The 27,989-nt window shown below is 36.3% G+C and overlaps 5 protein-coding genes across 10 annotated transcripts; 3 read left to right on the top strand and 2 right to left on the bottom strand.

Moving 5' to 3' along the window:
• The first annotated feature begins 112 nt into the window (after positions 1-112).
• Positions 113-4,215, top strand: LOC136673963 (patatin-like phospholipase domain-containing protein 2). The gene is made up of 9 exons (XM_066649777.1): positions 113-299; positions 823-1,055; positions 1,533-1,598; positions 2,431-2,640; positions 2,934-2,994; positions 3,421-3,585; positions 3,680-3,803; positions 3,899-3,999; positions 4,079-4,215. Exons 1-9 carry the CDS (start codon positions 113-115, stop codon positions 4,090-4,092), a joined length of 1,161 nt encoding a protein of 386 aa, XP_066505874.1. The 3' UTR covers positions 4,093-4,215.
• On the bottom strand, positions 4,156-9,461 carry tdg.1 (thymine DNA glycosylase, tandem duplicate 1). 4 transcript variants are annotated; one of them, XM_066649774.1, is made up of 11 exons: positions 9,253-9,461; positions 8,557-8,625; positions 7,803-7,972; positions 7,170-7,501; positions 6,999-7,068; positions 6,766-6,901; positions 6,593-6,675; positions 6,416-6,510; positions 6,095-6,266; positions 5,850-5,987; positions 4,156-5,711 (listed from the first exon to the last, which is right to left on the bottom strand). In XM_066649774.1, the coding sequence occupies exons 2-11, from the start codon at positions 8,613-8,615 to the stop codon at positions 5,578-5,580; spliced, it is 1,389 nt and encodes a 462-aa protein (XP_066505871.1). In that variant the 5' UTR covers positions 8,616-8,625; positions 9,253-9,461; the 3' UTR covers positions 4,156-5,577. The 4 variants fall into 4 exon arrangements, with proteins under 4 accessions (XP_066505871.1, XP_066505872.1, XP_066505873.1 ...); XM_066649775.1 differs by lacking the exon at positions 9,253-9,461 and adding an exon at positions 8,955-9,067; XM_066649776.1 differs by lacking the exon at positions 8,557-8,625 and having other exon boundaries at positions 9,253-9,459.
• Positions 9,462-10,188: 727 nt separating this feature from the next.
• On the bottom strand, positions 10,189-16,803 carry tdg.2 (thymine DNA glycosylase, tandem duplicate 2). Of its 3 annotated transcripts, none has more exons than XM_066649056.1 (12): positions 16,772-16,803; positions 15,579-15,619; positions 14,817-14,889; positions 13,654-13,832; positions 13,360-13,559; positions 13,175-13,244; positions 12,946-13,081; positions 12,744-12,826; positions 12,569-12,663; positions 12,297-12,468; positions 12,066-12,176; positions 10,189-11,169 (listed from the first exon to the last, which is right to left on the bottom strand). In XM_066649056.1, exons 3-12 carry the CDS (start codon positions 14,870-14,872, stop codon positions 11,048-11,050), a joined length of 1,224 nt encoding a protein of 407 aa, XP_066505153.1. In that variant the 5' UTR covers positions 14,873-14,889; positions 15,579-15,619; positions 16,772-16,803; the 3' UTR covers positions 10,189-11,047. The 3 variants fall into 3 exon arrangements, with proteins under 3 accessions (XP_066505153.1, XP_066505152.1, XP_066505154.1); XM_066649055.1 differs by lacking the exon at positions 16,772-16,803 and adding an exon at positions 16,078-16,124; XM_066649057.1 differs by lacking the exons at positions 14,817-14,889; positions 16,772-16,803 and having other exon boundaries at positions 15,579-15,929.
• uqcc6 (ubiquinol-cytochrome c reductase complex assembly factor 6) lies at positions 16,159-17,560 on the top strand. The gene is made up of 3 exons (XM_066649058.1): positions 16,159-16,456; positions 17,133-17,254; positions 17,362-17,560. The coding sequence occupies exons 2-3, from the start codon at positions 17,147-17,149 to the stop codon at positions 17,449-17,451; spliced, it is 198 nt and encodes a 65-aa protein (XP_066505155.1). The 5' UTR covers positions 16,159-16,456; positions 17,133-17,146; the 3' UTR covers positions 17,452-17,560.
• A 1,303-nt stretch (positions 17,561-18,863) lies between these two features.
• nt5dc3 (5'-nucleotidase domain containing 3) lies at positions 18,864-27,621 on the top strand. Its single transcript, XM_066649845.1, has 14 exons — positions 18,864-19,218; positions 19,879-20,063; positions 20,374-20,448; positions 20,542-20,597; positions 21,262-21,352; positions 21,490-21,627; positions 22,228-22,288; positions 22,505-22,607; positions 22,956-23,057; positions 23,269-23,350; positions 24,020-24,106; positions 24,596-24,736; positions 25,090-25,154; positions 25,806-27,621. The coding sequence occupies exons 1-14, from the start codon at positions 18,975-18,977 to the stop codon at positions 26,065-26,067; spliced, it is 1,692 nt and encodes a 563-aa protein (XP_066505942.1). The 5' UTR covers positions 18,864-18,974; the 3' UTR covers positions 26,068-27,621.
• Positions 27,622-27,989: the final 368 nt, after the last annotated feature.

Genomic DNA, 27,989 nt, shown 5'->3' with positions numbered 1-27,989 from the left:
AGTGTTGTTGTAGGTATCGTCAACAACAGTGACCTTCCACCTTGTGTAAAGCTGCTTTTTTTCCAAAGTGTGTGATTTGCAGATGCCATACTCAGTGTACAGCACATGAAACATGCTTAACCCAAATGACGAATGGACTATTTCTTTTGCTGGTTGTGGTTTTTTGAACATATATTACTTTGGAGTGTATAGCTGCCTGTTGGAGCGGGCTCATGACCTGATTGATAGGACAACAAAGATTTGTGGGGCTTTGTCAGGAGCATTGATAGCAGCAATGATGGCCTGCCAATTATCACCAGGTAAGTGACAACATCAAAAAAGTTTTTTTCATATTTTTAATCAGAAAGTTCCGTTATGTGTGTCCATACTTGATAGAGTATCACGCAAACCTTTTATACATATTTGTGAGATATTTTAAAATATACTGTTCTAAATCAGCCACAGATAAGGAACAAAGGCTTCATTCTAGAAAACTGTAATCCCCATTTAGGTCCAGTATATTTACTTCATAACTAGAATAGTGTTTATGTGTAGTATTTCTCATTTATACATAATCATTATTGACGTATTTAGTTAATGATTTAGGGCTCCCACATTTTACAGATAACAGTAAAAAAAAAGAGAAGAACTTTTCAGTGGACAGTTAAATAAGACCTCCCACATAATGAAAAAGTCCTGTACCAAATGAATGTTTTCCCAAAAACATATTATCCAAGCCTAGGATCAAATAAAAGCCTTTAATTTTAACAAACACAAACAGCTAATCTCCAAAATGCACATGCAAGTAACAATGTTCTGAATAATATATGTGTTACTTTGAAGCAAAATGCTGTGAAAATCTGATGGAACTGGCCAGAGAAGCTCGGAAAGGCACACTGGGTTCCATGCATCCATCCTTCAACTTGCTGAAGTTGACCCAGGAGCTACTGGTCAGAGAGCTGCCCAGTAACGCTCACCTGCTGGCCACTGGGAGACTGTGTGTGTCTCTAACTCGTGTTTCAGATGGACAGAATGTACTGGTGTCAGAATTTAACAGCAAGAGTGATCTTGTCCAGGTGACTGCAATTATCTCAAGCTTCTCTTAATTAGTGATCTGACATGTATTAGATCAGGCAAACAAGACCAAACATAAGTAGGGACACAGTTGCAAGTATATGGTTCATTGTCTTAAAGCTGTACTATATATCTTTTGAGGTTTTAGAGACCGCTCTGTTGTAAATCTGTAATTGCACACAACATTAACATTTTGTAACATTGACACCAGTTCCATTTAGATGCTTAAGTGTATGTTCGATAAAAAATTAGGCTTAATTAACACTGATTTTACTGAATTCTTCATTTTCACACTAGAACATGGGACAACTAGTCTACTACAACTACAGTCTGCTAATAAACTAAGAGTCTGCTCTATTAAATATAGAAAAGTCTCTAAACTTGTATTATAAAAATGCATTGAATACAGTGTACTAGTATATCCTCAATTGTTCTTTTTTTAATGTTTAATTTGTAAAAACTATGTCCGTTTTGCCCAGGCCCTAGTTTGCAGCTGTTTTTTCCCTTTTTACTGTGGGGTGGTTCCTCCAAGTTATCATGCTACAGTAAGAAAACCATATTTTTAAAAAATGAGTGTACTGTAGCCTTTGCATGCAATGTAGGATAGTATTTCAGATACAGCTCTGGGTTCAGCTTCAGCATGAATTATTCTTTTTAAATGTCTGTACCATTAACCAAAGATTTGTGTTAATGTAGGGTGGAGTCAGCTAAAATGAGCCAGATAAGATTAAAGAATCATATCTATGAGTATAAATTCTTACATCAAATCTATGGTCATATCCCTTTAAAATTTTATAGCAAATTGCACCAAATGATGTTGCATTTTTGATACAACACTAGCGAACATATCAGTAGCTTTGATTTGCAAATTTTGCTTATTAATTATTAATAAGGGTATTAAAGCAATTAATTATAAGCTTGTCAAAAAAGTTAAATGTTTATGAAAAAACTGACAGTCTCTTTCAAATAAATGTATATATTTTTTTGTGAAATAAATCATTTAGGCCCATTTTAGCTTAACCAGTTAGCAAGCTAAAGGCCCTCGCTCCTGTATATGTCCATTCAGAATCTTAACTTAGATTTAATTATGCATTGCAGACAGTAGCTCAAAAAATGTAATTAAAATGATGACAGTTGAGATTGCTTGTTCTTCATTTTTATTGGCCCATTTTATCTGACTGTTGCAAGCCGTAGGAAGCTGCTAGTGCTCTAATTCTTATAATTCCAAACTAAATATATTCACATTTTTCAACAAATAAATGTTAAGAGATCCATGTAGATTCATACATATACATAGCTTATTTGTTTGCTTTATAAAACATTTACCAAAAAGTGGCTCATTTAATCTAACTCCACCCCTAAACCCTTTCCTTTCAGCGCTATGTGGATGGAGCTCTGAGTAATAACCTTCCTTACTACAATCTGAAGAATACCATCACTGTCTCACCATTTTCCGGTGAAAGTGATATCTGTCCAAATGAAAGTCCGTTTTACTTTCATGAATTACGACATAGCAATGTTAGCATCCAGGTGAACTTCACTAATGTGCACAGAGTCATTCAAGCCTTCTTCCCACCAGAAGCTGAGGTAAACACACACACAGTGCTGTCTGAAACTCGGAGACCAGTGTTCCACTTAGATTTTCAAATATATTAAAAGTTTTTTTTTTAAATACCTAACAACTGTGCAAGATCTAGAGTTTCAAAAACTAGATAACTTTAACCCAAAGTCAAGCCTGTTCAATAAGAACTAAGGGAGAGTCCTTAACTTTGGGCTGAAGGGGTTTTGTATGCATTTTGCACATTCCTCTAGACCAATAGGTACAGTTCTATACAATGGTTCATGTTTTGTTTGTTTTAAGTGGAATTATTTTTTCACAGGTTATGGCAGATATCTGTCAAAATGGATACAAAGATGCTCTACGTTTTCTGAAAAATCATGGTAGGGTAATTTTATATTTAGCTAAATGTTGGTAGGGCAGCACGGTGATGCAGCAGGTAGTGTTGCAGTCACACAGCTCCTGGGACCTGGAGGTTGTGGGTTCAAGTCCCGCTCTCGGCTCACGTGTCTGTGAGGAGTTTGGTGTGTTCTCCCCGTGTCCGCGTGGGTTTCCTCCCATGGTCCAAAAACACACGTTTGTAGGTGGATTGGTGACTCAAAAGTGTCCGTAGGTGTGAGTGAATGTTCTGCCCTGTGAAGGATTGGCGCCTCCTCCTGCCTTGCGCCAAGTGATTCCGGGTAGGCTCCGGACCCACCGCAACCCTGAACTGGATAAGCGGTTACAGACAATAAATGAATGAATTAAGAAATGATCGTATGTGTCCTTTCCATGGTCTGCTAACTGGGTGATATATTCTTGGCTTTCAGATTTCTTGGAAAAAGACTCAGTTATTACTTATCTCTTTATAACTAACGACAAAGGGTCTTCATTTGGATATTATGATGCATCTATGCAGTATGGGTCAGTGAGGTTACAGAATCGTGTGCTGGACAACCATAATGACAGCTTACTTCCTGAGCCCATCCAAAAAGGTAAATGAATGCATAACATGTATATTTCTGTAAGAACATTAACAGAACCTTGAAATGATATTACTGTGTTTTAACACTTTTGTCTATTCCTTAGTTTTTTGTAAGGTCAGTATGAAGAAACATGGATGGATAAGTGAACTGCTTGTTGTGAAGTTGATCATTTCCATACTGATGATCTGTGTTCTGCCAATTGAGACAATATACTTTATGCTTCTGAGGTAAGATTATTTCGAATCAATCAGTAACTTGCAAGTTAAATAACCATTGTTCTGAGATCTTGGGATATTTCCCTCTATTTGGCTGTGACCATCAGATTTGCTGACTGGACACCACAGATAACACCTGATTTAGTGTGGCTTTGGAAAGTGACCATGCAGTGTTTCAGATCGATGTGGAGGGCACTATATTCTAGAGGTATGTACATTCAAATCTAAAATGTCTAAGGTTTTCAAAGAGATGGATCCACATTACATTTTGTTTTTTTTTCTTTTAGAGAAACATCTATGAAAGTGACCCTACATCCATAGGCATGTTACTGATTCAACAAGACATTTTCTAATAAATGCTTTCATAAGCTGGAAATGATTTTTCAAACATTTTACCACAGACTGCAAACATCCATCCAAAACAAACTAAAATCAATGATTGTAAACTCTTACATTTTATCTTCTTGTTACTAGAGTTGTTTAGCTTGCAAGTACAGCACTCAACTTGCAGATGATAGAAAATGTTAACAATTTACTGTATGTCACATGATGTACATTTTTATTTATTTAAAGTTATTCCAACAAGCATCACTTATAAAGACTGCTTTAGTCACTATCACACTAGAAAATAATATGTCAGATGATGCTTAATGGAGTAAAGTTTTATTAATGTTTATGTACCTATGTCTTGAAGACTTATGTAGATGTTACGTAGCATTATGAAGAGGGACCTACAGTGAAGTGTAATCAAAACCAATTGTGCTAAATATAAACATATCCCCTGCATAAGTTCAGTACAATAGAATTTTAATAAACAGAAAAATTAGAAAACCAACGCATCATGTTGTCAATAAACATAACAAAAAAATAGCACCAGTTGTGTTTCATATAACCAGCAAAATCAGTCCATTGACCGTTTTCAATTTTAAAACTCACACTGCATAAGGTGTCATTGTAATATTTTACAGTACTTGAGAAAGTTGAGTGGCTAAATCTAGTGGCTAAAATGTACCTTTACCAGAAAAGGTCGTAACATTGCTTTGATAATTTCATGTGTGCTACTTGTTCAGTCACATTACCTCAAGGTGAAATAGGGTCAACATAGAGTGTTGTTATACATAATCCTCACTGTTCCCACATTGCATGAATACATCAAGCAGAATGTGTGCAAAAATGTTGCACAACTAATTAAAAGAGGAATTACATCCAAACAAATCAAAATACACATTGACCTCTGATAATATCAAGTATCAATCCCTGACATCACATAAAGCATAAAAATTGTTTCAGCAGTGCTGACCATCATACACTAAATAAGGATGACCAAAATGTTTTGGACATGATAAAAAATAAAAATAAAAAGTTCCACTGAAATACTACTTCCTAAAATATCTACTTCAAATTCATTGCAAACAAATATAATAGTCTCTTTTTTTAGACAAAAGTTTTTTTCCCACACTAAATGTCTTCAGTTAAAAGACTGAGGTACAGATTCTTTTTTTAGGAGCAGCAACTGATTTCTCCTTGTGAGTAGCTCAAGTAGCCACCTCCATGATTCAAACCATTTCTGACATCCAGTTCTTCAGAGATATGCCCACAGCAGCACTTTTGGTTGTTTTATATGTCTGTTGTAGCAGAGTTTGTAGTATATCAGGAAGGAGAGAAGTCGGTGCAAATATTGAAGAACCCTATACTGGATGAAGCTGGTGAGAGGCACTGTTTCTGAGCTGAGAATGAACACAGGAGCTCTGTCTATTAGGCTGCGGATAAAGTCTCTAATCAAGCCTCATACAGCCCCAGCTTGTGCATGTGAAGAGCTGCTGATGTCTGGAATCTTGTCAGTGAAGCACTCGTTCATCCACTGGCCCTCTTGAACTTGACCCACTGTGTCTGGATTTCTAGGTTCTTTCTCTGCTGTTTCTGGAAATGCAGGTGGAAGAATGGTCAAAAACGTTTATACTGATACTGCTTGTAGTACTCATTTAATAACTTGGTTTTACAGATAAATAGACTTCAACAACTGTCCTTCATTCTTCAGTGATTAGAATTAGCACTAACTTGTCTCTCCAGAAGAGAAGGCACAGTGGCCATTACTCTGCCCTTCCTCAAATCCAGGTTCTCCATAAGCCCCTCCATAAGCAGCTTCATAGCCAGGATCATACATCTCTTCCTTTATTGCCATTCTCTTGGCATCCTCTGTGGAAACAAGGAAAACACAACTTACAATTATAACCTGGAACAAAAAGATGAAGTCTAGTGACTGAACAAAGAACACTAAACCATATAAAAATCTGGTTCCCTACCTTTAGCCATGCCAAGATCAAAACTGTAGTTGACTTCTTCCACCTCTTTGGCTTTAGCGACTCCTTTCAATTGGTCTCTGAGTTCTCTCAACTTGATGTAGAAGTGCACTTTGTCTTGAGCTCGAGGAAACTGGGCACAGCGAGCACTTGAAGAGGGCATCAGATACAATGCCTATAGATCCACAGTGAAGAAGGCACATGTTACAGCTGTGGCTAAACATTTCATTATAGTAATGTCCATTATTTTCACAGCATACTTAAGTGACCTACCACTGTAACTTGGACATATAAGGCTCTACATAGAAAATAGGGTTGTCTTACCGTGTCTGAGTCAGGAATCTTGTGGGGCTGCAAGCCAAATTCAAGGGTTTTGGGCTTTTTCCCAAATATTTCTCTACAGAACATTTCATAAATACCTGTAATAAAAAGCATAAATGTTATGATTGTGTTTTTCATCACATTTACCACTCAACATATTTTCAGTGATTATACACCTACATTTTCCATTGAAAACTGCTATGAGTGGCTTGAACTTCTTAATCTTCTCCACTAAAATTTTGCCGCCCTCTCGAAGCTCTTTACTATAGAATCAGGAAAAACAAAGATTAGAAAATGGGCCACAGTGTACCATTTTAACAAAAAAGTGGTGAACAGCCAAGCAGCAGTCAGACCTTGAGAGATCTTTGCTTCCTGGTGTTGCTCTTGCTACCATGTTAGTGAAGCCAATGCCATATTTTTCTGGGAGAGTCTGGTCATGCATATGGTTTAGTAGCTGATCGGTGAACCCAGACAGGAACAAACACTTCCCTTAAAGGAATAATATCATACAGAAAATCATTTATTATTAATTGATTATTATTTAGCTTAAATGAACTATACCCAATATATACTATATGCAACTCACAAAAATGGTTCCCTGGTCCAGGGAACCATCTACCAATGTATGCTGCCATCAACCCAGGATTGATTCCAATCTTAATGAGGATGAATTTAAAAACAAAACAGGAAGTTGATGTTTGACACTGATTGATTTAATCATTTTGATATACTTCATGAAGAGTTTATATATACTTACAATTACATAATCCAAGTTGTTAGTAAGGATATCTGGCAGTGTCTTTTTCATGACTTCCTCTTCAGACATGCCCTTGAAACGATCCACTTTCCTCTTGACTTTCTTGAATGCTTCATCAATCTTCTCTTGCGTTCCTTCAACAGGCTTGCCATCTTGGTCCAGCTTGGCCTTCTTCGGCTTGGGCCCAGGTTTAGCCTTGGGTTCACCTTTAGCCTTGGGCTCAGCTTTAGCTTTGGGCTCAGCTTTAGCTTTGGGCTCAGCTTTAGCTTTGGGCTGAGCTTTAGCTTTAGGCTCTTTATTTGCTGGTCTGCCCCGTTTCCCTTTGGTGGGAGCTGTGGGTTCAAATACATTTTTGCCAGGATGCTTCATTAAATTACACACAATAAAACAGATTAACTAAAATAAATAACCAGTGATGTTACACACCACTGAACCAAGCCATACATTTAGAAATAACAATAATATAATTAAACATAGTGGTTTAGTATTTTAAAATCTTAAAATGTAGTTATGTCAATGTAATAGCAGTAACAGGACTGTAATAATGCCTAGATCTGATTTCCTAAGGCATTACACAGAGCATTCCATTATTTAATCCATTATAAATAAGGAGAAAATATCACTAGAGTGTACCTTGCTGGGGAACAACAGGCTCTAACTGGGCAGCAATCTGTTCTGGTACATGCATTGGTGCCATGACCCCTTCCTCTCTTGGTCCCTCCATGTACTGAGGGGCATTTCCATTAGCCATGTGAGAGTACTGAGCGTGAAGTGCCTGGAGATGCTGCTGAGCTGACTGAACCCTAAGAAAGATATAGCAAACTCAGTGTCAGATTTTTCCCCATTTAATGTGTTTTCTAATGTCTGTAACTGAGCACGTTTATGTGTCATAACAGTGGGAAATACGGGATAAAAACGTTGTGAACTGTATTCACAATATTTAAATACATTTCAATAGTAATATAATGTAAAAAATGATCATGATATTTTGAATTGAGCTAGTAATGTCAAAATTATAAACAATTAAAACCTGGATACAGTGAGTGTATACCATTTTTTACATACTGTGATGTGATAAATATATTTTCATAAATTATGCTTTCTTTTTATATTTTCATACCGGCCACCTCTATGAGAGGCAAAACCCTCTTATTTAATGTGAACTGGCATGAAACAAACATAAAGAGTAAGCTAAGAAAAGAACATATCCAAAGCATCCAGCTGAAATCAGTGAGGTGTTAATATCTGACTCATATTATAGGCTGGTTAGTAACATTCAAGACGTTTCTAAGTTGCACAGAGCTCTGTTAATAGGGGTAGGAAATGTAGATTTTGAACAAAGTGATAACCTGGCGCCATATGATGACAAAGGGGTGGGGAGACTCACCAGTGTTGGACATAATCCGAGGGAACATGGGGCAAAGATCCATAACTTCTTTCATCCATCTTTAGGGTACTTAGTGATAAACCAACAATCATATTTATTTAAACAGAACTTATGATAATTGTGGTAAATGCTCTATATAGTAGAGAATGTTTCTAACCAGTCTATTGACAAAGCAGGTGCCTTCATTTTTGTCAAAACACATTGCTAGTTTAAAAACAGTAGGTTATATCATTATTGAAATGTCTACAAAATGACTTTGTGTAGTTTACACAAAGATATAACCCCGAGCTTCATTATAGACAAAATAAATACTTCAGCTTTAACTGGGTCCCCATTAACATTAAGTCGTATCTCGAATGCTAAATTTAATTGATTCAGTATATTTCAAAATACAGTACCTTCCTTCGTAAGAAAAATATTACTAGCGTTAATTTTAATGAACGAAGCAGAATCAGCTAGAAAGCATCTTCTTTTTTTTCCAGGCCAACACATAAACCAAGCAGAAGTTAGCTTCCTATTCGATTTTTCCGTTCCACCTTAAAAAATCGAGGGACTAAATGTAACTGCTGCACTATTTAAGGTAGAACGGACAATCCAAGAAGGAAGCGAACTTTAGCCTCGTCACACATGATGTAAAATACTCGTCTTAGTATCTTCAAATGAAAATACACGTATGATCACGAAAACGACACATACCTCTAAAACCTGAAGCGAAAACGATAATAATACTAGAAATACAGTAAAAATGTATATTTCTAATTCAAACAGATCCTGATGGCTGCAACAAAGAGCCGCACTCGGCAGAGCGACCTGGCACTGGATCATACCACTACGAGACAAAAGGGGGTGTGCAGAATGAATTAATGTACCATTCCTAATAAACAAATGTTGATATCCTGTTTTACACCTCTAACATACATAAGTATGGTTTTTCCACAAATGTGCATTTTTGTAGTAATCTCTCAAGCGTCGTGAATTTTTTTTTCTTTAGGCCAGACTTAAAAACCCCCCTTCTTTTTCAGTATCTCCACGCTCCGACGTTTAAATGTTTCTAAGCGCCTTTTCTATTGGCTGTCATTCACACGATAAGAGAAGGCAGCTGCCTTTCACAATAAAGTTAACTTAAATTGTTATAATAATAATATATAATGCTAAAATAATATAAAGTAATTAAGACACGTACTATTGGGTACCTTATCAAAATTATGTTGTTCAAAATTGTCACGCTTTATGGTCATCGAGGTTCAACTCGCAATGAAAATTATGACAAATATCATATATATGACACTTTAGATACAACACATTTTTGACACGTATGCTGATTTCAAGCCATTTCTGAGATTATTATATAATTACTATATATGAGCGCACGCAAATATCAGCACAATGTTATGTTTCATTTACTATTGAGAAACTGTCAATAAACTCAGAACCAAGGATATGCTGCATTTGAGCATTTTAGATAAAACATTATCATGCTAAATTTTAGTCCAAAAGGGGTTTGGTTGCCAGAGATATATTATGTTATGCATGTCCCTTCACAACTCAAAAAATGTATAAAAGCAGCACAATTCATATGATGCTGAATGACACGTCAAGGTTTACATTTCAATGCTTTTATTTGTTTAACAGTCACTTGTAATTTTTTTTTTTTAAATAAAAATTGTAATAATAAAAGGAGCTTTCTTGGTATGTTTTTTAATAATGTCACGTTATGATGTGTCAGTAATGCTTATAATTACACAATAAATACAAAATAGTCCTAGTGTACATTTAAATCATTGTAGAAAATAACAAACCCAAATTATTTACAACAAATTCTCTTTCACATGCAGAGTGTTAAGGGACACTTTATGCAATATTAATGGCATGTTTAAAATCATCACAATTTAAACCAAGAGGGCCAGGAGTATTTTATAATTTTAAATATTATTCAGGCCATGTTTTTTAAAAAAAAAAACAAACAATATAAAAACAACTGTGCAATGGTATGATCATTAAGAAATAGTTAATTACAGTCAACATACATGACAACACCTTGCAAACAGAGTATAACATACGTAGCACCATTCATTTGAAGTAACAATATTGTGCAAGTTTGTAGATACATGCATGAAAATCATGCCTGACCTCAAGTGAATAAAAAAAAATACAAGAAAGAAAGAAAATAATAAAACCCTGAGATCAAAGGTTTTTGTAGAAGAATATATCCTTCTAGTCTAAGGAAAATGATGTGTAACCAAACTGTAAGGGTTTGAGTACACTATTCTCACAGTAAAGAGAAATACATAATTTCACACAGACATTGCTAATACAGACATGAAGCAACAGAGAAGACACTAATCTTGGAGGCCATGATTCAAGATAAACATTATGAAAAATAAAACAGAGGAATGAAAGCTGGGAATGTATTATAAACTGTTTGTATTTGGTCTCCCATTCAGTTTAAAAAAAAAGCTTATAAAAAAGGTTCTTGATGAAATAATTTATATCAAGATATGCTATTGTTGCTGTGGCACTGAATGTCTGGGATCTGATCTTCAAACGGCTGCACTGTCCACTGGTTGGAACTAACATTACCCATAATTGAATAATGCTCTGAATTTGAAGTACCTGCAAAATGTTGAGTTTAATAAGAACAATGATGTCATTTTCAAAACTGGTATTGTATGTATTTTTTAAAAATATCTTTGTATTTTGAAGTCACCCATGAACTGATGTTAAGCATAATCAATTTTTTTTCCTTGATAGTCTTGGTTTTGGTTTAAATAGTGCAAACTAAAATTTCATAATCCATTAAACCATGTTCTGAAAGTTTTAGAATGTAATTATTATGTGTGATGTGCAAAACTAATATATGATGCGCTGCATGGTATCAACTCCACTCAGCTTTACTTATTCTGGTACCTGGTTGGATTTCCACTACAACAGCTTTCCCCTGAAATGGAGCTGATAATGTTGCACAACACCATCTGGAACAGTTGGCTTTGAAAAACATTAAGCATTGTTTACTCATTGTGTATTCACATTGTTTTTGTTTTTCAGGACTCAACACAGCTTATCTGCACATGAGTTCAGATGAGACAGATCAATAGAGTATTTCTTTCCTTGTTGCACTGTCCAGCTCTTGCTAGAAACTTTCATCAGCCACAAATCCAAAAATTGTTTGAACCTCTTTAAAAGACCTCAGCTTAATCGTATGAGCTGCTGTTTTAGGTTGGAGAAAAACAAACGTGAACGCTACTGTAGCTTGGAGATTTAACAGATGGCTAGTTTATGCTGGATGTCTCCATTTCATTGTAAAGTCTCTCTGGCCAATCAACGCTCTGCATCATGGTATACACATCAAAGTTTAATTCCTGCTTGGCTCACTTGTAACCACAAGCAAGTGGGTACCAAAAAATTACCAAGTTCCAGGTAACAAGTATCAATTTTGCCTAATGGAAAAGTAGAGTAGAGTCGAGTTGAGTACCATTAAATGGATATATCCAAGACAGAGAGATAATTACCTCTCTCCTCAACAGGATAGAAGCTGCAGGCCTGTTGTGTTCCACTAGTACAGCTTTCCTCATAGCCAGGGTCCTGCTGCTCTTCTTTAATAACCACCCTTTTAGCATCCTCTGTAATAACATATAAAACATAAGTAAATATTTTGCAATATTTGCCCTAATTAAACTGTCAGGTATGGGATTTCTAGAATTATGGGCATATGCAAGATAATCCGTTTTTAGAAGTTTTACCTTTGGCCAAAACCAAATCAAATGAGTAGTGGGTCTCTTGAACCTCCTGGTTCTTCACCAAACCATTTATCTGGTCCCTGAGCTCCTTCAGTTTAATATAGAAATGAACTTTGTCTTGAGCACGAGGAAACTGGGCACAACGGGGACTGGAGGATGGCATAAGATAACAAACCTGCACACATGTGGAAAACAGCATGTCAGTAAACATTCCATAATATTTTATTGCAGCGGCGTCTTTAATAATGGTATTGAAAAAAGTCCGAAAATCATACTGTTTCTGTATCTGGAACTTTGTAGGGCTGTAATCCAAATTCCAAACTCTTGGCTTTTACACCAAAAATTTCCTTACAGAATATTTCATAAATACCTGGAATAAAAAGATGATATATATTATTATATATAAGATTAGAATATAAGACTACATTACTTACAGTAAACAATTCTTGCCTTTCCCATTAAATGCAGCAATTCGTGGCTTGTACTTCTGTAGCTTTTCCAGAAGTTGTTTGCCGCCTTCTCGGATCTCTTTACTGAAGAATGACAAATGATTTTACTAAATACCTTTGTTGATGTTAAACAATCTACCAAATATTGAAATAAATTTAGAAATGTGTAAATGCTTGTTTAGCAAATAGTTTAATAACTTTACTTAGAGAGGTCTTTACTCCCAGGTGTGGTCCTCTCAACCATATTAGTGAAGCCGATCCCATACTTTTCTGGGAGTGTCTGATCATGCATGTAGTTCAACTGCTCTTCTGTGAACCCTGATAAGAATAGGCATTTCCCTGCGGGGCAGTGCATACAAGGTTACGGTTAGAAATAATCAAAATAACTTAACATATTAAATATTAACAAATGAAAATTAGAACAATACATACAAAAATGGTTGCCTGGATTTGGGTAATGGTGTCCTTTGTATGCTGACAACAGCCCAGGGTTAATACCAATCTACAAAAATCCATGGGGCACTTAATAAATATAAGCGACACAACATGAACTCAAATGAATAATCAATGAAAACATGTTCTTCAATGTAAAATTATACAGATCACTGGATACACACTATCAGAATGTCGAGATTGTAGGTGATGACATCTGGCAGCTTTCGGCCCATGACCTCTTCCACGGACATGCCATTAAATCTGTCCAGGGTCCTTTTGGCTTTTTTCACAGTGTCTTTGGTATCTGCCTCCTTTTCTTCTTCTGACTTCTGTTTTGGTGGTCTTCCACGCTTTTTCCCTTTTTCAGGTGTTGAGGGAAGAGCTACAGGGTATACGATTATTACATAAGTTAATTCCTGGCCTGATTAAAAAGTAGTGGTCATTATTTGTGGATTTAGATGGTTGGAGGACTGTACTTGTAGGGACTTGCATCTGGTGAAATCCACTGACTTGAGGTGAATACTGATCTTTATTTACTGTTAATTCACTCATGACCCTCTGCTCTCCGACTTCCTGCTGGTTGTGTAAAGTGTTAACCATCTGGCCATACTGAGGAACAGGCTTTGCCTGAAGCTGCTCATGAATGGAATGGTACCTGAGAAGTGAAAAATCAATAGAAGAAAATATACAGAGAAAGAGGTTAAGGGCAGAACTGCCAACAATCATGCCTTTTCAAAATGCTGACACGTGGTGTAAAAAGTCTTGAAATTAAATGGGCAAAATAGCAATAGTATAGCGTTTTTGTGTCATTGCATTAGTATAATGAGTTATGTCAGATAAAAAGCCACAGTTGTCTGTGAGTAGTTTGGTGTGTTCTCCTTGTATCCATGTGGGTTTCCTCCAGGTGTTCCAAAAACACACATTGGTAGGTGGATTGGCAACTCAAATGTGTCCATAGGTTTGAATGAATGTGTGAGTGCGTATCGCCCTGTGAAGGACTGGCACTCCCTCCAGGGTGTGTTCCCGCCTTGTGCCCTGTGATTCCAGGTAGGCTTTGGACCCACCGCGACCCTGAACTAGATAAGCACTTACAGACAATGAATGAATTGGCCAGTGTTAAGTATAGATGAGATCTAAGATATGTTTATAAAACTATTTCTGCCATAAAGTGAAACAGTCTATCACAATAAATATTGTCATATAGCTCACATAAAAATAAATCATAAGGTCAAATTCACTCAAAACATTCTCGTTTCTACTAATAAATTGTACATGTTAAAGGAACACTAGGTTGTATTTTTACTTTTCATTAATCTGTGATATGGAGAATAGAGCCTCTGTTGTTGCTACTCTGGGCTCAGAACTACGGAAACTACACTATGTAACTAAGAATGAGGGTAGGAAACTCTACTCTCTACCACCCCTCCTTCTATATTTCAGGACAGTGCTGTAAAAGTGAATCACAATCTGCCTCTGGGTGAGACCAGGAACAGTAATACACTAGTGTTCCTTTTAAAAAGCCTGTTGTATGAATGTCAGAACACTGATTAAACACATTGTATTATCTGTAAAAACAGAAATTTTTGCATCTGATATTCCAATAGCCCCCTCAGATCTGCTGTAGTTTGGGTTTACTCACCAATGCTGAAAATAATCCATGGGAGCCGTCTGATATTCATACTGCTTTTCTTCCATCTTAACTGGTGGAATTACTTTAATAAATTCATATTTATATAGATGTTACTGACATGTTTTCAGTTAAAACTCTGTCTTTGGCACTGTTTACATTTTAAGCCCCAAGGACACTATGGACCCACACTTGAGATTCTTATTCTCATAAATACTGATCATACACTGCCTGGCCAAAACAAATGTGCATACTATATTTTATAGTCACGGATCTTTTTATCAGCTCCACTGCCCATAGAGACCTGCACACTTTGTAGTTCTACAATTACAGACAGGTGTCCTGCTGTTGCTCTGTTGCTGTTAGCCACTTTCATTTTTCTTCTGTGTTCATGATCTCCACAGACCACCTCCTATTTTGTAAGTGCAAGGAGTGTAGAACATTTGAGTGTGAGAAATATTTTGGCCAGGCAGTGTACTATAGTATCTTATGTCTATGGTCCATGGGGGTTTTAAACCACATTCTTTCTCTTTCTCTTCCTCGCTCTCTCCACTATCTCTACTATTACGGAAAATTACGTCCCATAGAATAACAAAAGTTGAAAAATACCACCTTCTACTTTTAGAGTTCCTAGTCTATTATTGTCTAAGTTACATTGTCACATCAGAGTAAACCAGACAGCCATTGATTTAATTTGATTCACTAGCAAATGTATGTCAAATTAAAAGAAACCTACAACAGAAAATGCATAGGACATTTTAAAAAACAACTCACCTGCCACAAACAACCTGTCAGGGCTTCTTGATCAATATTTTCTACAAAGAAAATGGAACAACATCGATTCTGCACCAAGATTCACTGTGTATCCATCAGACAAAGCATTGAATGGATTTTTAAAATAAAAGTCCTAGACAGTGTTTGACCTCTCACAAGAACTAGAGTGAGGTTTTATTTTTTATAATTTCAATAAATATACGACACACGTTCGGACAACACGGAAAACAATATACAGGTGCTATGCTTCCCATTTTCTCATTTAACGCTTAAAATTAAAATTGATACAGGGGAGGCTAGCGGTATTTTTTAACTAAAGGGGGAAGTGTCGATCTATTTGTTAACTATTTATATCTAAAATACTTTATATGTTTATATTAGTAGGTGACATCAGGAGAACGCCGAAATTAAAGGACAAACATTCATACAAAGTTATCTAAAAAAGCAAATACTGAAAATTACGCATGTTAACTTTACGTTAGTATACACCTTTCCTCACCCTTCTCTGCTGGTAATGGAATCGACCGTTCTCTACAAGACGTCAGACATTAAGGGTCACATTCAAACGCCTACATGGTCCCTGGAAAGTGCACTGCCTAGATCAAGATAATACAGCTTCAGGACAAACTATTGTGCTGTATGTTGGATGGAGTGTTGATTGTCTTAGAAATAAGCAGAAATTGCTTTATAGTACTGATATAATGCACCATTTGCCTTTTGAAACTGTTAAGTCATGGGCCTATATAGTGCACTACAAAGGCATCAGGAAGCCATATGAACTTCACCCCACGACACTGCCGATTTTTGCTAAGAGTATCGGCAATGTGACCATGTAGCATCAAGGAACCATCAAACCTATATCAAACAAATTAAGAGAGGTTTGTATAGACTTATTTAGGTCTTAGTATTTGAAAAGGAATATGTTGTTATTTTTAAAAGTGTTTGTCTGGCTAAATATGAGTGACTGCTGAATGTCACCATAAAGGTCTTCTGCAATTTATCCCACTTCGTAATTTAGACTGCGTTCGGGTGTTACTATCCTAAATAACTTACGATTATCAAAATAATTTAGCATTTTTTGCTCTGTATTTAATATTATTGTTATCATAATGTCCTCTCATCGTTTTCCAAACGGATCTCTAAGCACTACAGTGAAAATTAATCTCAAGAGTCTTGGGGTTGTGGGTTCAAACCTTGCCGCAAGGTCACTGCTTATGTTCTCCCCATGCAAGTGTGTGTTTTCTGTGTGCTCCAGTTTCTTCCCACAGTCCAATGAAATCATGTCCATAAGTGGATTGGCTATTTAAAAGTGTTCACAGATGAGAGCATACGAGTAAGCGTTTGATTCCCTGTGATGGACTGATGCAAAAACAAGAGTGACACCATGTATAAATTATCTTCAGATAGACAACACTGATCAATGTTATGATTTTTATGATAAAAAAAATATTTTTTTATGAGTGTGATGATTTATATCATATTTTTATATATATATAATGAATGCACTAGACATAGTTGAAACAATATCTATTCTCCTTTATGTCCTGTTCCCAGTCACTAGTCTGAAGATGCCTGCTGGTGTGTCTTGGCCAAGATACCTGAAGATGTTTGGTGCCAGTGTATTGTCCATGTTTGCTGGTGCTGAGGTTGTCCATCAGTATTACCGCCCAGATTTGGTAATATTTTGGGATAATGCTGAATTTTGTTTGTTTATTTTTTTATCTATTCACTTTCTACAGATATATAAAAACTTATAACCAATAAATTCCTATTTTTTTTCTAGACCATCCCAGTGGTCCCTCCAAAGCCTGGAGAACTGCAGACAGAGCTTCTGGGGTTGAAAACAAGGCAGGCAGATTCAGAGAAACCCTGATGTCAGTAGTATTTAATTGTACATATACACATGTTGCAAACAACTTTCAAGCCCATATATGTGAATATGTTTAATGAGAGAATAAAGTTATTTATTTTTTGTCAAGTGTCTTAATATTTCTTATTTTATGTATCAAATAATAAATAAAAATTAAGTAATCTATTATAGTGTTATAAAAATAAAAACATATTAAAATTATATTTTAAACTACACATTTTTTCCCACAGATAGCAATGGAAATATACAGTATACAGTAAATAAACATTTTTTATTTACACATCTATGTGTTTATTTTAAGAATGCAAATATTGTCATATTTATCTGTCTTTGTTTGGAAGTTAACTAGTTTTTTCCATGACATACATTGTTGGGGGAGGGCTATTAAAAATACAAGAAATGTATTAATTCGTTGTTTGTGTCCGCTTATCAAGTTCAGGGTCACTGTGGGAATCACAGGGCATAAGACAGGAACACACTTTGGAAGGGGCACCAGTCCTTCACAGGGCAACACACACTCACACATTCACTCACAGCCATGGACAGTTTGAGCCAATCCCTCTACCACCGTGTGTTTTTGGACTATGGGAAGAAACCCATGCGGCCATGGGGAGAATCCTCAGTTACATGGAGTGGGGCTCAAACGCACTACCCTAGGCCCCTAGAGCTGTATGACACAGACAACAAAAATATGAATGTTAAGAATTAATTAATAATATTAGGAATAAAATGGTGGTTTCCATAATGTAATCTTTTATTTTGTCAAACATACACTGTTTATAAACATTCATGCAACATACATTTTGCATAGATTTTCACATTGTAGGGTGGCACCGTGGAGCAGCAGGTAGTGTCGTAGTCTCACAGCTCCAGAGACATGGAGGTTGTGGGTTCATGTCCTGCTCCGGGTGACTGTCTATGAGGAGTTTGGTGTGTTCTCCCTGTGTCTGCAGAAACACATGTTGGTAGGTGGATTGGTGATTGATGACTCATAAAATGTCTGTATGTCTGAGTGTTTGTCGCCCTGTGAAGCACTGGTGTCCCCTCCAGGGTGTGTTCCTGCCTTGCGCCCAGAGATTCCGGGTAGGCTTTGGGCCCACTGCGACCCTGAATTGGATAAATGGTTACAGATAATGAATGAATGTTACATTGTAAAATCTTATTCTAAATTGTAACATTATTTCTAAACACAACATGTAAAGTCAGGTGCGTTGAAATTCTGCCATTGGCTGTGCTATATATTTTTAGTTATTTGTATAAGAGATTTTTTTTAAATTTATTATATGCTTAGTTATTATTTGATCTGGGTTTATATTGGGTTATTGTGCCGTTATTGCTATGCATTATTTTGTCAGGAGATGACTTTAATTGTGAAGTGTAGCCGTTTGTTATTGTCCGTGTGTGTCAGAGAGAGAGAGGGGCTGGTTACTGTGGAGTGGGTCCGCTCTGGTTTCAGTCTCATGTCTCCGGAGCGGTGTTAATACCTGAACTGAGACAGAGACCGGGGTATTGAGGGGAGAATACACATGTTTACTATGTCTTTACCTCTCTCTCTCCTCGTAAGGAGCGGGAGGTGTGCTGGCGGTGGTGCTGGCGGTGCCGTGAAGCTGTTTTCCCGCTGTACGCCTGTCTACACGCCTTGTGGAGCTGTGTTTCCCCCGAATCGTTTCTCAGGTCTCTGCCCCCGGAGCTCCAGCTCCTCCACCGCGGACAGAGACATCACCAGCTGGCTTTGGTCTGTTTACAACGAAACCAAGCGGCAGACGGAAGGTCAGTTCACTGTTTTTACTCCGCGGGCCATTGTTGCTGCACAGGGGTTACACATTCTTATTCCCTTCCACCTTAAATGGTGCAGCAGCTGCATTTTGGGGCTTAAATGTTTCATACAGTTTCAACCTCATTCACACGTGGGGGTTTACTTAACTCTATTTGATAATGACAATTTAATATCCACTCAAAAAGACCATTAAATTAAATACAATTTTGACATTTCTGAAAGAATTACACTTAAAATAATCACATTTTATACATTAAAAGTATGTAAGAATATAAGAATAACCCTCCAAACTGAACATTTCTGTACAAAGGATGTGGAGAACATGGGTCTCATAAGTGTGCCAGACCTGGTGGAGCAGTCCATCATTTAATTTATAAAAGGACATCCTTGTCCTGTGACAAGACAACTCACTTCTCCGGATCTGAAAGGATGTGGATTTATCCAGCCCTTTATCAAAAAGTCAACAAAAATAAGCACCAGGACACAGAAATTGGACTTTACTCCACATCAAGTGCAGAAAGTCCCATTTCTGTCCTAGTGCTTATATATTTTTTAATGATTTAGGATTTTACTCAAAGGAAAGCTGGCCTCGTTGTTACATTAATATTGTTGATCTGTTAAACGAAAATGACGTAAAGCTCTTTTCTCCACAGATTTAATCCCAGCAGTTTCAAACAACTTTGTGAATCCGGACACTATATTCGCCAACAATGAGATGAGCTTGCAGGACATTGAAATCTATGGCTTTGACTATGATTACACTTTAGCTTTCTATTCAAGCAATCTCCACACTTTGATCTTCAACATCGCTCGGGACATTCTCATCCAAGAACACAGAGTCAGTATGCATGAGAATTTAAAGGTGTACAAAAATTGCACTGGAAATTCTTCTGTTTTACTCTTTAACCAGTTTATTATTACACTGTAAACACTAGCAAATGTGCCAGAACAATGTGAATATTCTTTATCAAAATCTCTTGTGTACACTGCTGTTGAAATGCTCTATTATTAAAGTTGTTGATATGTGGCAATAGGGAGGTTATAATATGTTAATCACTTGTGCAAAGACACTATTTTGTCTAGGATAAACTGAATATGAAGTGGTAAAGAGCTGACACAGTAATATTTGACCCTTATTTTTTTTCCAGTACCCAGAAGGATTGAAGGAATATGAGTACATCCCCAATTTCGTGGTTCGGGGGCTGCACTATGATGTTCAGAAGGTGCATATTAATTATGAATATATTTCTAGAAGACTGTTGTGTGTGTTTGAATCAGGGATTGATGTAGTGCAATCCCCATCTTTTTCTATTCAGGCTTTACTGATGAAGATAGATGCTTTTCATTATATCCAGCTTGGGACAGTGTACAGGTATGAAGCGACATAATGAATATTAAAGACTGCAGCTGTATGCTTTCTGTGGATGTGTTTTACTTTTTTTTTACTGAGAATTGGAATAGCAGATCCTATATATGAATGTTACTGCTGTTCTTGCTGCAACCCCAACTCAGCATCTCTAGACCTGTTGGAATAAATAATAATTCTCTTCTTTTCAAGTTGTATGTAATCCTATTATAAAAAAATAGTAAGCCTGGAAAGTGTTGATAAAGACAGGCCTACATGGGTTACTGAATTATTAAATTGCTTCAAGATGTAGCTGTGATAAATGTTACAAATTGTCAGGAGAGTTGGCTAAATCTTCCGTTTAAAAATGCACAGATCTACTTAAGTTAAACAGACTCATGTGAGATTGTATGGAAAAACACAGGACACACACACAGCTATTGTCTAGTAATTGTGGTCATCACTGAATGAATCTATAGTCTGTGCACAAATATTCTGCATACATACCATAAAAATCTGTAACATAATAAGCTGAATGAAAACAAACATAATGTATTGTTGAAACAGGAATGATAATTTTCATTGCATTTTTGTTCACGAATGATATTAAAAGCTAATATGGTGATGATATTGTATAGAACAATATATTTTGATGTCACCTGTACTTAACGTGGCATGTTTGCTCTCGTAGGGGACTGCACCCTGTGCCAGATAAAGAAGTTATTGCTATGTATGAGGGTTGCCATGTACCTCTGGAGATCATGAGTGATTTTTATGGCAAGGTTAGTGATTTGAGCAGGACTCATTTCTCTAAAGTATCATAATAACTCTCTTAGAATTATTTTTTTTAGTTGGAAAGTCTAAAAATAGTTTGATTTAATTATGTTTGTATGCTAATATCCTGCCCACTGTTGTTTAGAGTTCCCATGGCCACACCATGAAGCAGTTCATGGACATTTTCTCTCTGCCTGAGATGACCCTGCTCTCATGTGTCAATGACTACTTCATGAAACACAACATTGACTATGAGCCTGTGCATCTCTACAAAGATGTCAAGGTTAGACCAGAAGACAAAACAAGTTTTCATTGAACACAAAGAGGAGAACACATATTAGTTCAAGTCAGCTAAAGTGAAGAGTGAAATGTATCAGTTTCAGAAAAAAGCAGCTACATCCTGGGTTAATGGTGACAGTCCAACAGCTAAAGATAAGAACTTTAGACCTCCCAATCTTTGTGTGCACTTGCTAATAAATGTGGTTTTAACTGTTGCTGTTTACATTGGTTATGAGCCATGCTTTTCAGCATTGAAAGCAGTGATCTAATTTTAAAGAGATATGTCTGCCAGCACCATCTGCACCTACTCCTCTGGGGGTGATGGGTGATGGTTCAGAGCAGATTAATGACTGATTCAATCACAGTTGTGAGCTTTTTTTTTTTTTTTTGGATTTAGTAAGCAACAATTGAAACGGCCTCTGCTTTGTGCTTTCTGTCTGTGCAGAATTTAAGTTCAGAAATTGTCATTTTATCTGAGGTAAATTAATGAGGGCTCAGTGGAAGGCAACTGGCAGGGCTGAGCTGGTCTCTTTTGATTCAAAACACTGGGCCTTTGTTCTCAGCTCTGATATTTTGTGTCTGGATTATTTTTCTCTGCTTTCAGGAGGCCATAGGAGATGTCCATGTGAAGGGAATCATGTATCGAGCAGTAGAGGCAGATATCGGTATTGCTGATATATTTATTTTTAAAATACTGTGCCATTGTTCCACTCTGAGTATATAATAATAATAATAATAATAATAATAATAATAGAGTTATATGTCAATGGTGAGTCATAGTCTTATTTGATTAGTATCTATTACTTGACAGTTTCCATTTTATTGTACATACTTTTATAATAAGTATATAATTCACACTTTACTTTGGAATGGTTTTGTAGAGAAGTACATCTGCTATGGTGAACAAACACATGCCGTCTTAAGAAAGCTATCAGAAAATGGAAAGAAGATGTTTCTGATCACTAACAGCCCCCTGGACTTTGTGTAAGTACCAATGCAGATACAGTATTTTATATTAATTACTTTCTTTGGTTTACATAATATTGATTCATGAATAGATTTTGTTTTAAAATTCATTATTAACTATTTTATGTATAGTCTATTTAAATATATACATTGTTGTGATTAATACACCCTTAATAAAATCTTTTATTACTGAAATGTAATGTGTTGTTCATTATAAGCTAGCAGTTATTCTCTTCAGACTCTTATTTTGGGTTGAAATTCTTCATATGAACATAAAAAAGGCAAACTATTAGCTTCCTTCTTTTAACCTGACTGAGGTTATGGTTTTTAAAAGGGTTTGTCTTTGTGGTGTGTTCATTTTCGTAGAGACCGAGGAATGAACTACATCGTTGGAAAAGACTGGCGGGACCTATTCGATGTGGTCATAGTGCAGGCTGACAAGCCAAGTTTCTTTAACGACCGTAGAAAGTGAGTTCCTGGAATAGCAGCTAGCAATTCAGCGGAAATTGGCAGTGCTGAATTAGACTTGTAGGAATGACATCCTAACACAATGACAGCAGCCTTGGACATGTAGTTTGCCCATGTCCTGACACAGTTGCACAAAGCTAAAGTTAACCACAATGACTGTAGAATTTTGCCCAAACCAAAGTACTAATTCTGTTTTTCTGTGTTCCCAAAGGCCATTCAGGCGTGTTACTGATAAAGGGGTGTTGCTATGGGACAGGATACACCACCTGGAGAAGGGACAGATTTATAAACAGGTGGTGTATGGGTTCTGGGCTTGACGTCATAAAGGCAGAGAGCTCATGTATATTCTCACTGTTGGTCTGTATTCCTTCTTCCACTAAACACACCTGGCACTCAGCCGTATTCTTTTGTAGCTGCTGTTGTGTTGTAACCAAGTTGGACGTGTTTTACAAAACACTGGCAACGATCCCATTCAACCTAAAGAGAAATTGTAAAGGTCTTTGTTTAGAGTGACTATACACATCATTGAGCATGGATGGATAAGAGTGTTAGACTGTTCCAAGTTGAAGCTTGGAATCATATCATTTTTACCTCCATGTTTTGACTTACAATGTGGTAAAAGTATGCTTGCCTCCATGAAGTATGGTTAGATACACTTTAGTCAGCAAATATTATTGATACAAATGAAATGTAACATTAATGTTGTTTTTATCTTGAAACAGCAGATAGTGTGGTCATGATCATAGATTGAAATAATTCCTGTGACTGTATTTTGAGTGATAAAAGCTAATACTACACTAATTTCATTTAGAAGTAGAGATGTGGTATTTTATTAATATAGATTTTGAGAGCAGCTAAGTTGATGTGTTTTTACACACAATTTTATTTTTTCCTAAATGAGAGATTGGAAATTCTGTGTTTAAAAACAGGTAAAACCTCTTTCAACATTTCTCTGTTTGCAGGGAAACTTGTATGAGTTCTTGAGACTTACTGGCTGGAGGGGCTCAAAGGTTTTGTACTTTGGAGACCACATCTACAGTGACCTTGCTGTAGGCAACACATCAACACTAATGCATAATTCTTCTGAACATATTTTAACCAAGCATAAATCAGAAATATTACTGCTGGGTAGTTGACTTCCTGTGTTTGCAAGGCTGCAATTAGCATTTTTTTTAAATCCATGCAGAGGGAGCATAACTGCACAATACTCAAGATATTTTTGTCTAAAGGAGTATAGTTTTATGCACAAATATCAACGTAAGACAGTGGAACACAGTGGATTCTAAGAATCTTAAACTTAGTAACCACTGAAAGTGGTAGTTCAGTCAAAAAAGTAGTAGAGTGTAAGCTGTGTTTGTTATCTGTGTTATCTAGCACCTGTAGATACGTAAATTTCAGACAACTAATATATGTGGACTGATTACATCTTGAATAATTAGGAAAGATGTTAATTTATCCTTTTGCTAGACTTTTTTTAACAGTAATCTAATAGTAAGGACAGAATTAAGGTGGAAAGCTGATGGTGTGTGTGTGATTAGGACCTTACTCTGAAACATGGCTGGAGGACTGGAGCCATCATACCTGAGTTGCGGAAGGAGATCAAAATCATGAACACGAAGGAATATATGCACACCATGACCTGGCTGCAGAGCCTCACCAACTTGCTGGAACACATGCAGGTGAGACCACTGGGAGGAGGTCATAAGCCCATCATATGAGTATCAATTCTAGATGGTGAATTCTAAAACGAAAATGCAGCTTTCAAAAGTGAAGATTTTTAAGAATTGATTCCTTTTCCAATGTATTTTACAATTAAATATTTAAGGGCATAACTGGGTCCAAACATGTATCTCTAGTTATATAGTCCTAAGGGGACTACAAATGTAGCTACTGAAAAACTCAAACTTCTTAATATGTCTGTAACCAATCATTTGTTTCTATTGTAGTTAGACTTGACTTTAGGAATGTTTTTGTCGGATGTGGTCTGGTAAGATGTACTTTCCTGAAGCTTTTCTTTCAATGTGTCTTACAGGTGCATCGAGATGATGCGTCACAGGCAGTGATTCAGCACTGGATCAGAGAAAGGGAGGAAACGAGGTAACAGCACAGCATATTTTATACACATATTGTAGCTGTGTGACAAAACCTGAAGTATGTGTTTTTTTTTTGTTTTTTTTTTTTGTTTTTTTTTTTTTCCTTTGCGAAATTGGAAAATGAGTGGCTTGCTACATTCAGAATAGCTTATGAGCTAATTAGGATTATTTATTTTCCTGCTCCTGTAAAAGTTACCATTTTTGAAACAACTTAAACTTTGATTAAAGTATTTTTGAAAATATGATTTCTATCAACACATATGAGCTTCTAATGAAGCTGGAAGTTTCTAAGAAACACATGCTCAATTAAAGCTGAATTCAGATTCATATCACAAAATAATCCAGAGAGGGCAATAATATATAATTGTTGAACCCTTCTCAAGGCATATGATGCCCTAAACTTAACTAAAGTACAGCAGTGTGGTAGCATCACTGTATTAATCTCTGAGATCACTGCAGACTGGAATAGCCAATCATGTATCAGGCTTTAGAGGCGTTATCCCATTTTGTAGATGACAATTTTAACTACATCTTGTAACCTGGTTCCAACAGGCGAGATGACAATTGAAAACAAGGGGTAAGGGTAAAAATAAGAAATGGGATAAGGCCTTTTTTATGTTTTTATGTTTAGGTATGTTTAATTGTTCTGTGGCAGGTCTCGGGCAAAAGACATGTTCAACAGTCAGTTTGGAAGTCTATTCCGCACTTATCACAATCCCACCTACTTCTCCCGCCGCCTTTCCCGCTTTGCCGACATCTATATGGCCTCCATCAGCTGCCTGCTCAACTACGACCTGCAGCACACCTTCTACCCTAGACGCACACCATTACAGCATGAGTCTCCATTCTGGCCTGAGCAGACCAGCGCTGGGGCCATGAACATACCCTTCCAGAACCAGCAGGCAGGGTCAGAATAAACTGTACAGACCACAGGTTGAATTGCAGTATACAGTACAACTTGATCTATATACCACAGTGATGCTGGTGTTTAAGCAGACAGTTCAGAGATCAGCCGTATGAATGTGGTGTTGACAGGTTGACTGATGCTGAATGGCCTCATTCAAAGTGCTGCACAACCACCAAAGTAGTGAGACAGATATTACTGTTGTACAAAACAAACAGTACTGTTTTGTTTATTGGTATTTGTTTTTTTTGTTTTTTTTTTGCATGTTTTCTTTACATAATTTATAAATCAATTCTCTGCAAAACAATCACACAGTCCTACACTATTGTTGCTAGTTAAAAATTTGCATTCAATATTACATATTCAAAGATATCTAATAGTGGGTCAATGTCTACAGATGTAAACAACACCTATTGCTATTTAGTAAGCTGTCACTATTTTTATAATTACAGTATATATGAATTTTATGTGAATGTTTGTCTCTTTATTGACTGGAGGTTTGAGATTATGGATATTTTTTTATTTTTGATGTTTTATCAGAATGTGCCTCTGAGCTTGGTGCAGGTTTAAAAATAAGCAATAGCTTTTCTTTGTGCAAAAACTGAGTCTAGTCGTCTCTTCTGGCTTTATGCTTGATGGAAAGACCGATAAATAGGGTGTGGCTTTCAATTATGTCCTGCTGTTATCAGCATTTGTTTTATTGTTTGTTTTTTAACCCAAATCCTAACCCTAACTCAGGGATGGATATTCTATTGGGCCACATCACTGCATCCCCTGCTCTTATAAACTGATTCAAACGATGAAGAGATTAACAATTAGCTGATGAGTTGAATCAGTTGTGTTGTGGCTGGGCAATGCCTAAGCTGTGAAAGTGCTGTGACTCTCTAGAAAATTGCAATAAGATCAAGAGCAGGGCCTCATATACTGACACCATTGAGCACACAGCCAAAGTGAACAGCAGTCTGAAATACTACACCATTTAAATGAAGAGAGAGATTATTTTTTAAATTGGTTTGAGTGGTTTTCTTTTGTCTTTGAGTAAAATATTTGATGCACACAAAATCAATTGAGTTACAGTTTTATGAAAAACGTTTTTATGCATATTACATTGCTGCAAAAACTTTAGAAAACCTTTCTTTTAAATGCCTTCTCTGCTTTATTTATGCATTGTATTAATTTACTTTTTATTGTTTGTTGACTGTAGAATACTGTATAATTAGAGTTTTTAAAAAGGTCTAAGTGCTTGATCTCATTCTACAGGACCTGTTGTAAAAGACCAGTGTATTGTGAAACGTAAACTTTCTTGGCCAGCTTTTACCATGACACAACACCATATAAACACTTATCACACATGAAGGTACTAAAATAAGTTTGCACTTTTTTAAAGATGTGATATTGTTCATTTATTTTTGTTTATGCTGAATTATTTTATGAATGGAATATGGTAATGATTGGATGGACCTCTGCCTTGAGTGACTACAGTGTTCTGTGGTTGTTTTGTACTTTGCAGTTTACTGGATTTGTTTTTTGTTGAGCTTTGCTGGTTGTGTGTGGTTTATTTATTAAATGAGAGATTTCATGAGAAAATTGTGTGCTTTTAATTGCAGTCCCTTATTTTTTTATCCTGTTGTACTTAGTGAATCTACAGTGGGTTACCGTTAAATTTTTATCGGTCCCCAATGTTTCTATGTTATAACCTGCATTCATGTTTCATATAAGAGCTATATTATTATTATTATTATTATTATTATTATTATTGTACACCAGCCCTGTGGATTTCTACATGGTTTTTATCCATGCTAGATTTCATTAATAAAATACAGACTTAAATCTCCTTGATATCATTGCTAAGCAATTTATTAAATGACTTATTAACAGGATCATGGAGATAAAGAAGACCAGGTGACCCACAAATAAATCCCAGCATTATGTCCA

Source organism: Hoplias malabaricus, chromosome 17 (genome assembly GCF_029633855.1).
Source record: "Hoplias malabaricus isolate fHopMal1 chromosome 17, fHopMal1.hap1, whole genome shotgun sequence".
NCBI classification, from domain to species: Eukaryota; Metazoa; Chordata; class Actinopteri; order Characiformes; family Erythrinidae; genus Hoplias; species Hoplias malabaricus.
Note: the sequence above shows the minus strand (reverse complement) of the source record. Positions and strands in the feature narration are given on the sequence as shown.

What these genes read in the sequence shown, in the direction of transcription:
- tdg.2 (XM_066649056.1), bottom strand. Translation starts at nt 14,872, where the DNA reads ATGGAAGAAAAGCAGTATGAATATCAGACGGCTCCCATGGATTATTTT. An exon ending in CCAGATGCAAGTCCCTACAA is followed by an intron (nt 13,560 to 13,653) that starts GTACAGTCCTCC and finishes TATACCCTGTAG; the next exon opens with CTCTTCCCTCAACACCTGAA. An exon ending in TGATTTGGTTTTGGCCAAAG is followed by an intron (nt 12,177 to 12,296) that starts GTAAAACTTCTA and finishes ATGTTATTACAG; the next exon opens with AGGATGCTAAAAGGGTGGTT.
- nt5dc3 (XM_066649845.1), top strand. Translation starts at nt 18,975, where the DNA reads ATGTTTACTATGTCTTTACCTCTCTCTCTCCTCGTAAGGAGCGGGAGG. An exon ending in AGCAGTAGAGGCAGATATCG is followed by an intron (nt 22,289 to 22,504) that starts GTATTGCTGATA and finishes ATGGTTTTGTAG; the next exon opens with AGAAGTACATCTGCTATGGT. An exon ending in ACATCTACAGTGACCTTGCT is followed by an intron (nt 24,107 to 24,595) that starts GTAGGCAACACA and finishes GTGTGTGATTAG; the next exon opens with GACCTTACTCTGAAACATGG.
- uqcc6 (XM_066649058.1), top strand. Translation starts at nt 17,147, where the DNA reads ATGCCTGCTGGTGTGTCTTGGCCAAGATACCTGAAGATGTTTGGTGCC. An exon ending in AGTATTACCGCCCAGATTTG is followed by an intron (nt 17,255 to 17,361) that starts GTAATATTTTGG and finishes TTTTTTTTCTAG; the next exon opens with ACCATCCCAGTGGTCCCTCC.
- tdg.1 (XM_066649773.1), bottom strand. Translation starts at nt 8,648, where the DNA reads ATGATTGTTGGTTTATCACTAAGTACCCTAAAGATGGATGAAAGAAGT. An exon ending in TGGACCAGGGAACCATTTTT is followed by an intron (nt 6,902 to 6,998) that starts GTGAGTTGCATA and finishes TATTCCTTTAAG; the next exon opens with GGAAGTGTTTGTTCCTGTCT. An exon ending in AGCAGTTTTCAATGGAAAAT is followed by an intron (nt 6,511 to 6,592) that starts GTAGGTGTATAA and finishes TTTTTATTACAG; the next exon opens with GTATTTATGAAATGTTCTGT.
- LOC136673963 (XM_066649777.1), top strand. Translation starts at nt 113, where the DNA reads ATGCTTAACCCAAATGACGAATGGACTATTTCTTTTGCTGGTTGTGGT. An exon ending in CTCCAAGTTATCATGCTACA is followed by an intron (nt 1,599 to 2,430) that starts GTAAGAAAACCA and finishes CTTTCCTTTCAG; the next exon opens with CGCTATGTGGATGGAGCTCT. An exon ending in TCTTCCCACCAGAAGCTGAG is followed by an intron (nt 2,641 to 2,933) that starts GTAAACACACAC and finishes ATTTTTTCACAG; the next exon opens with GTTATGGCAGATATCTGTCA.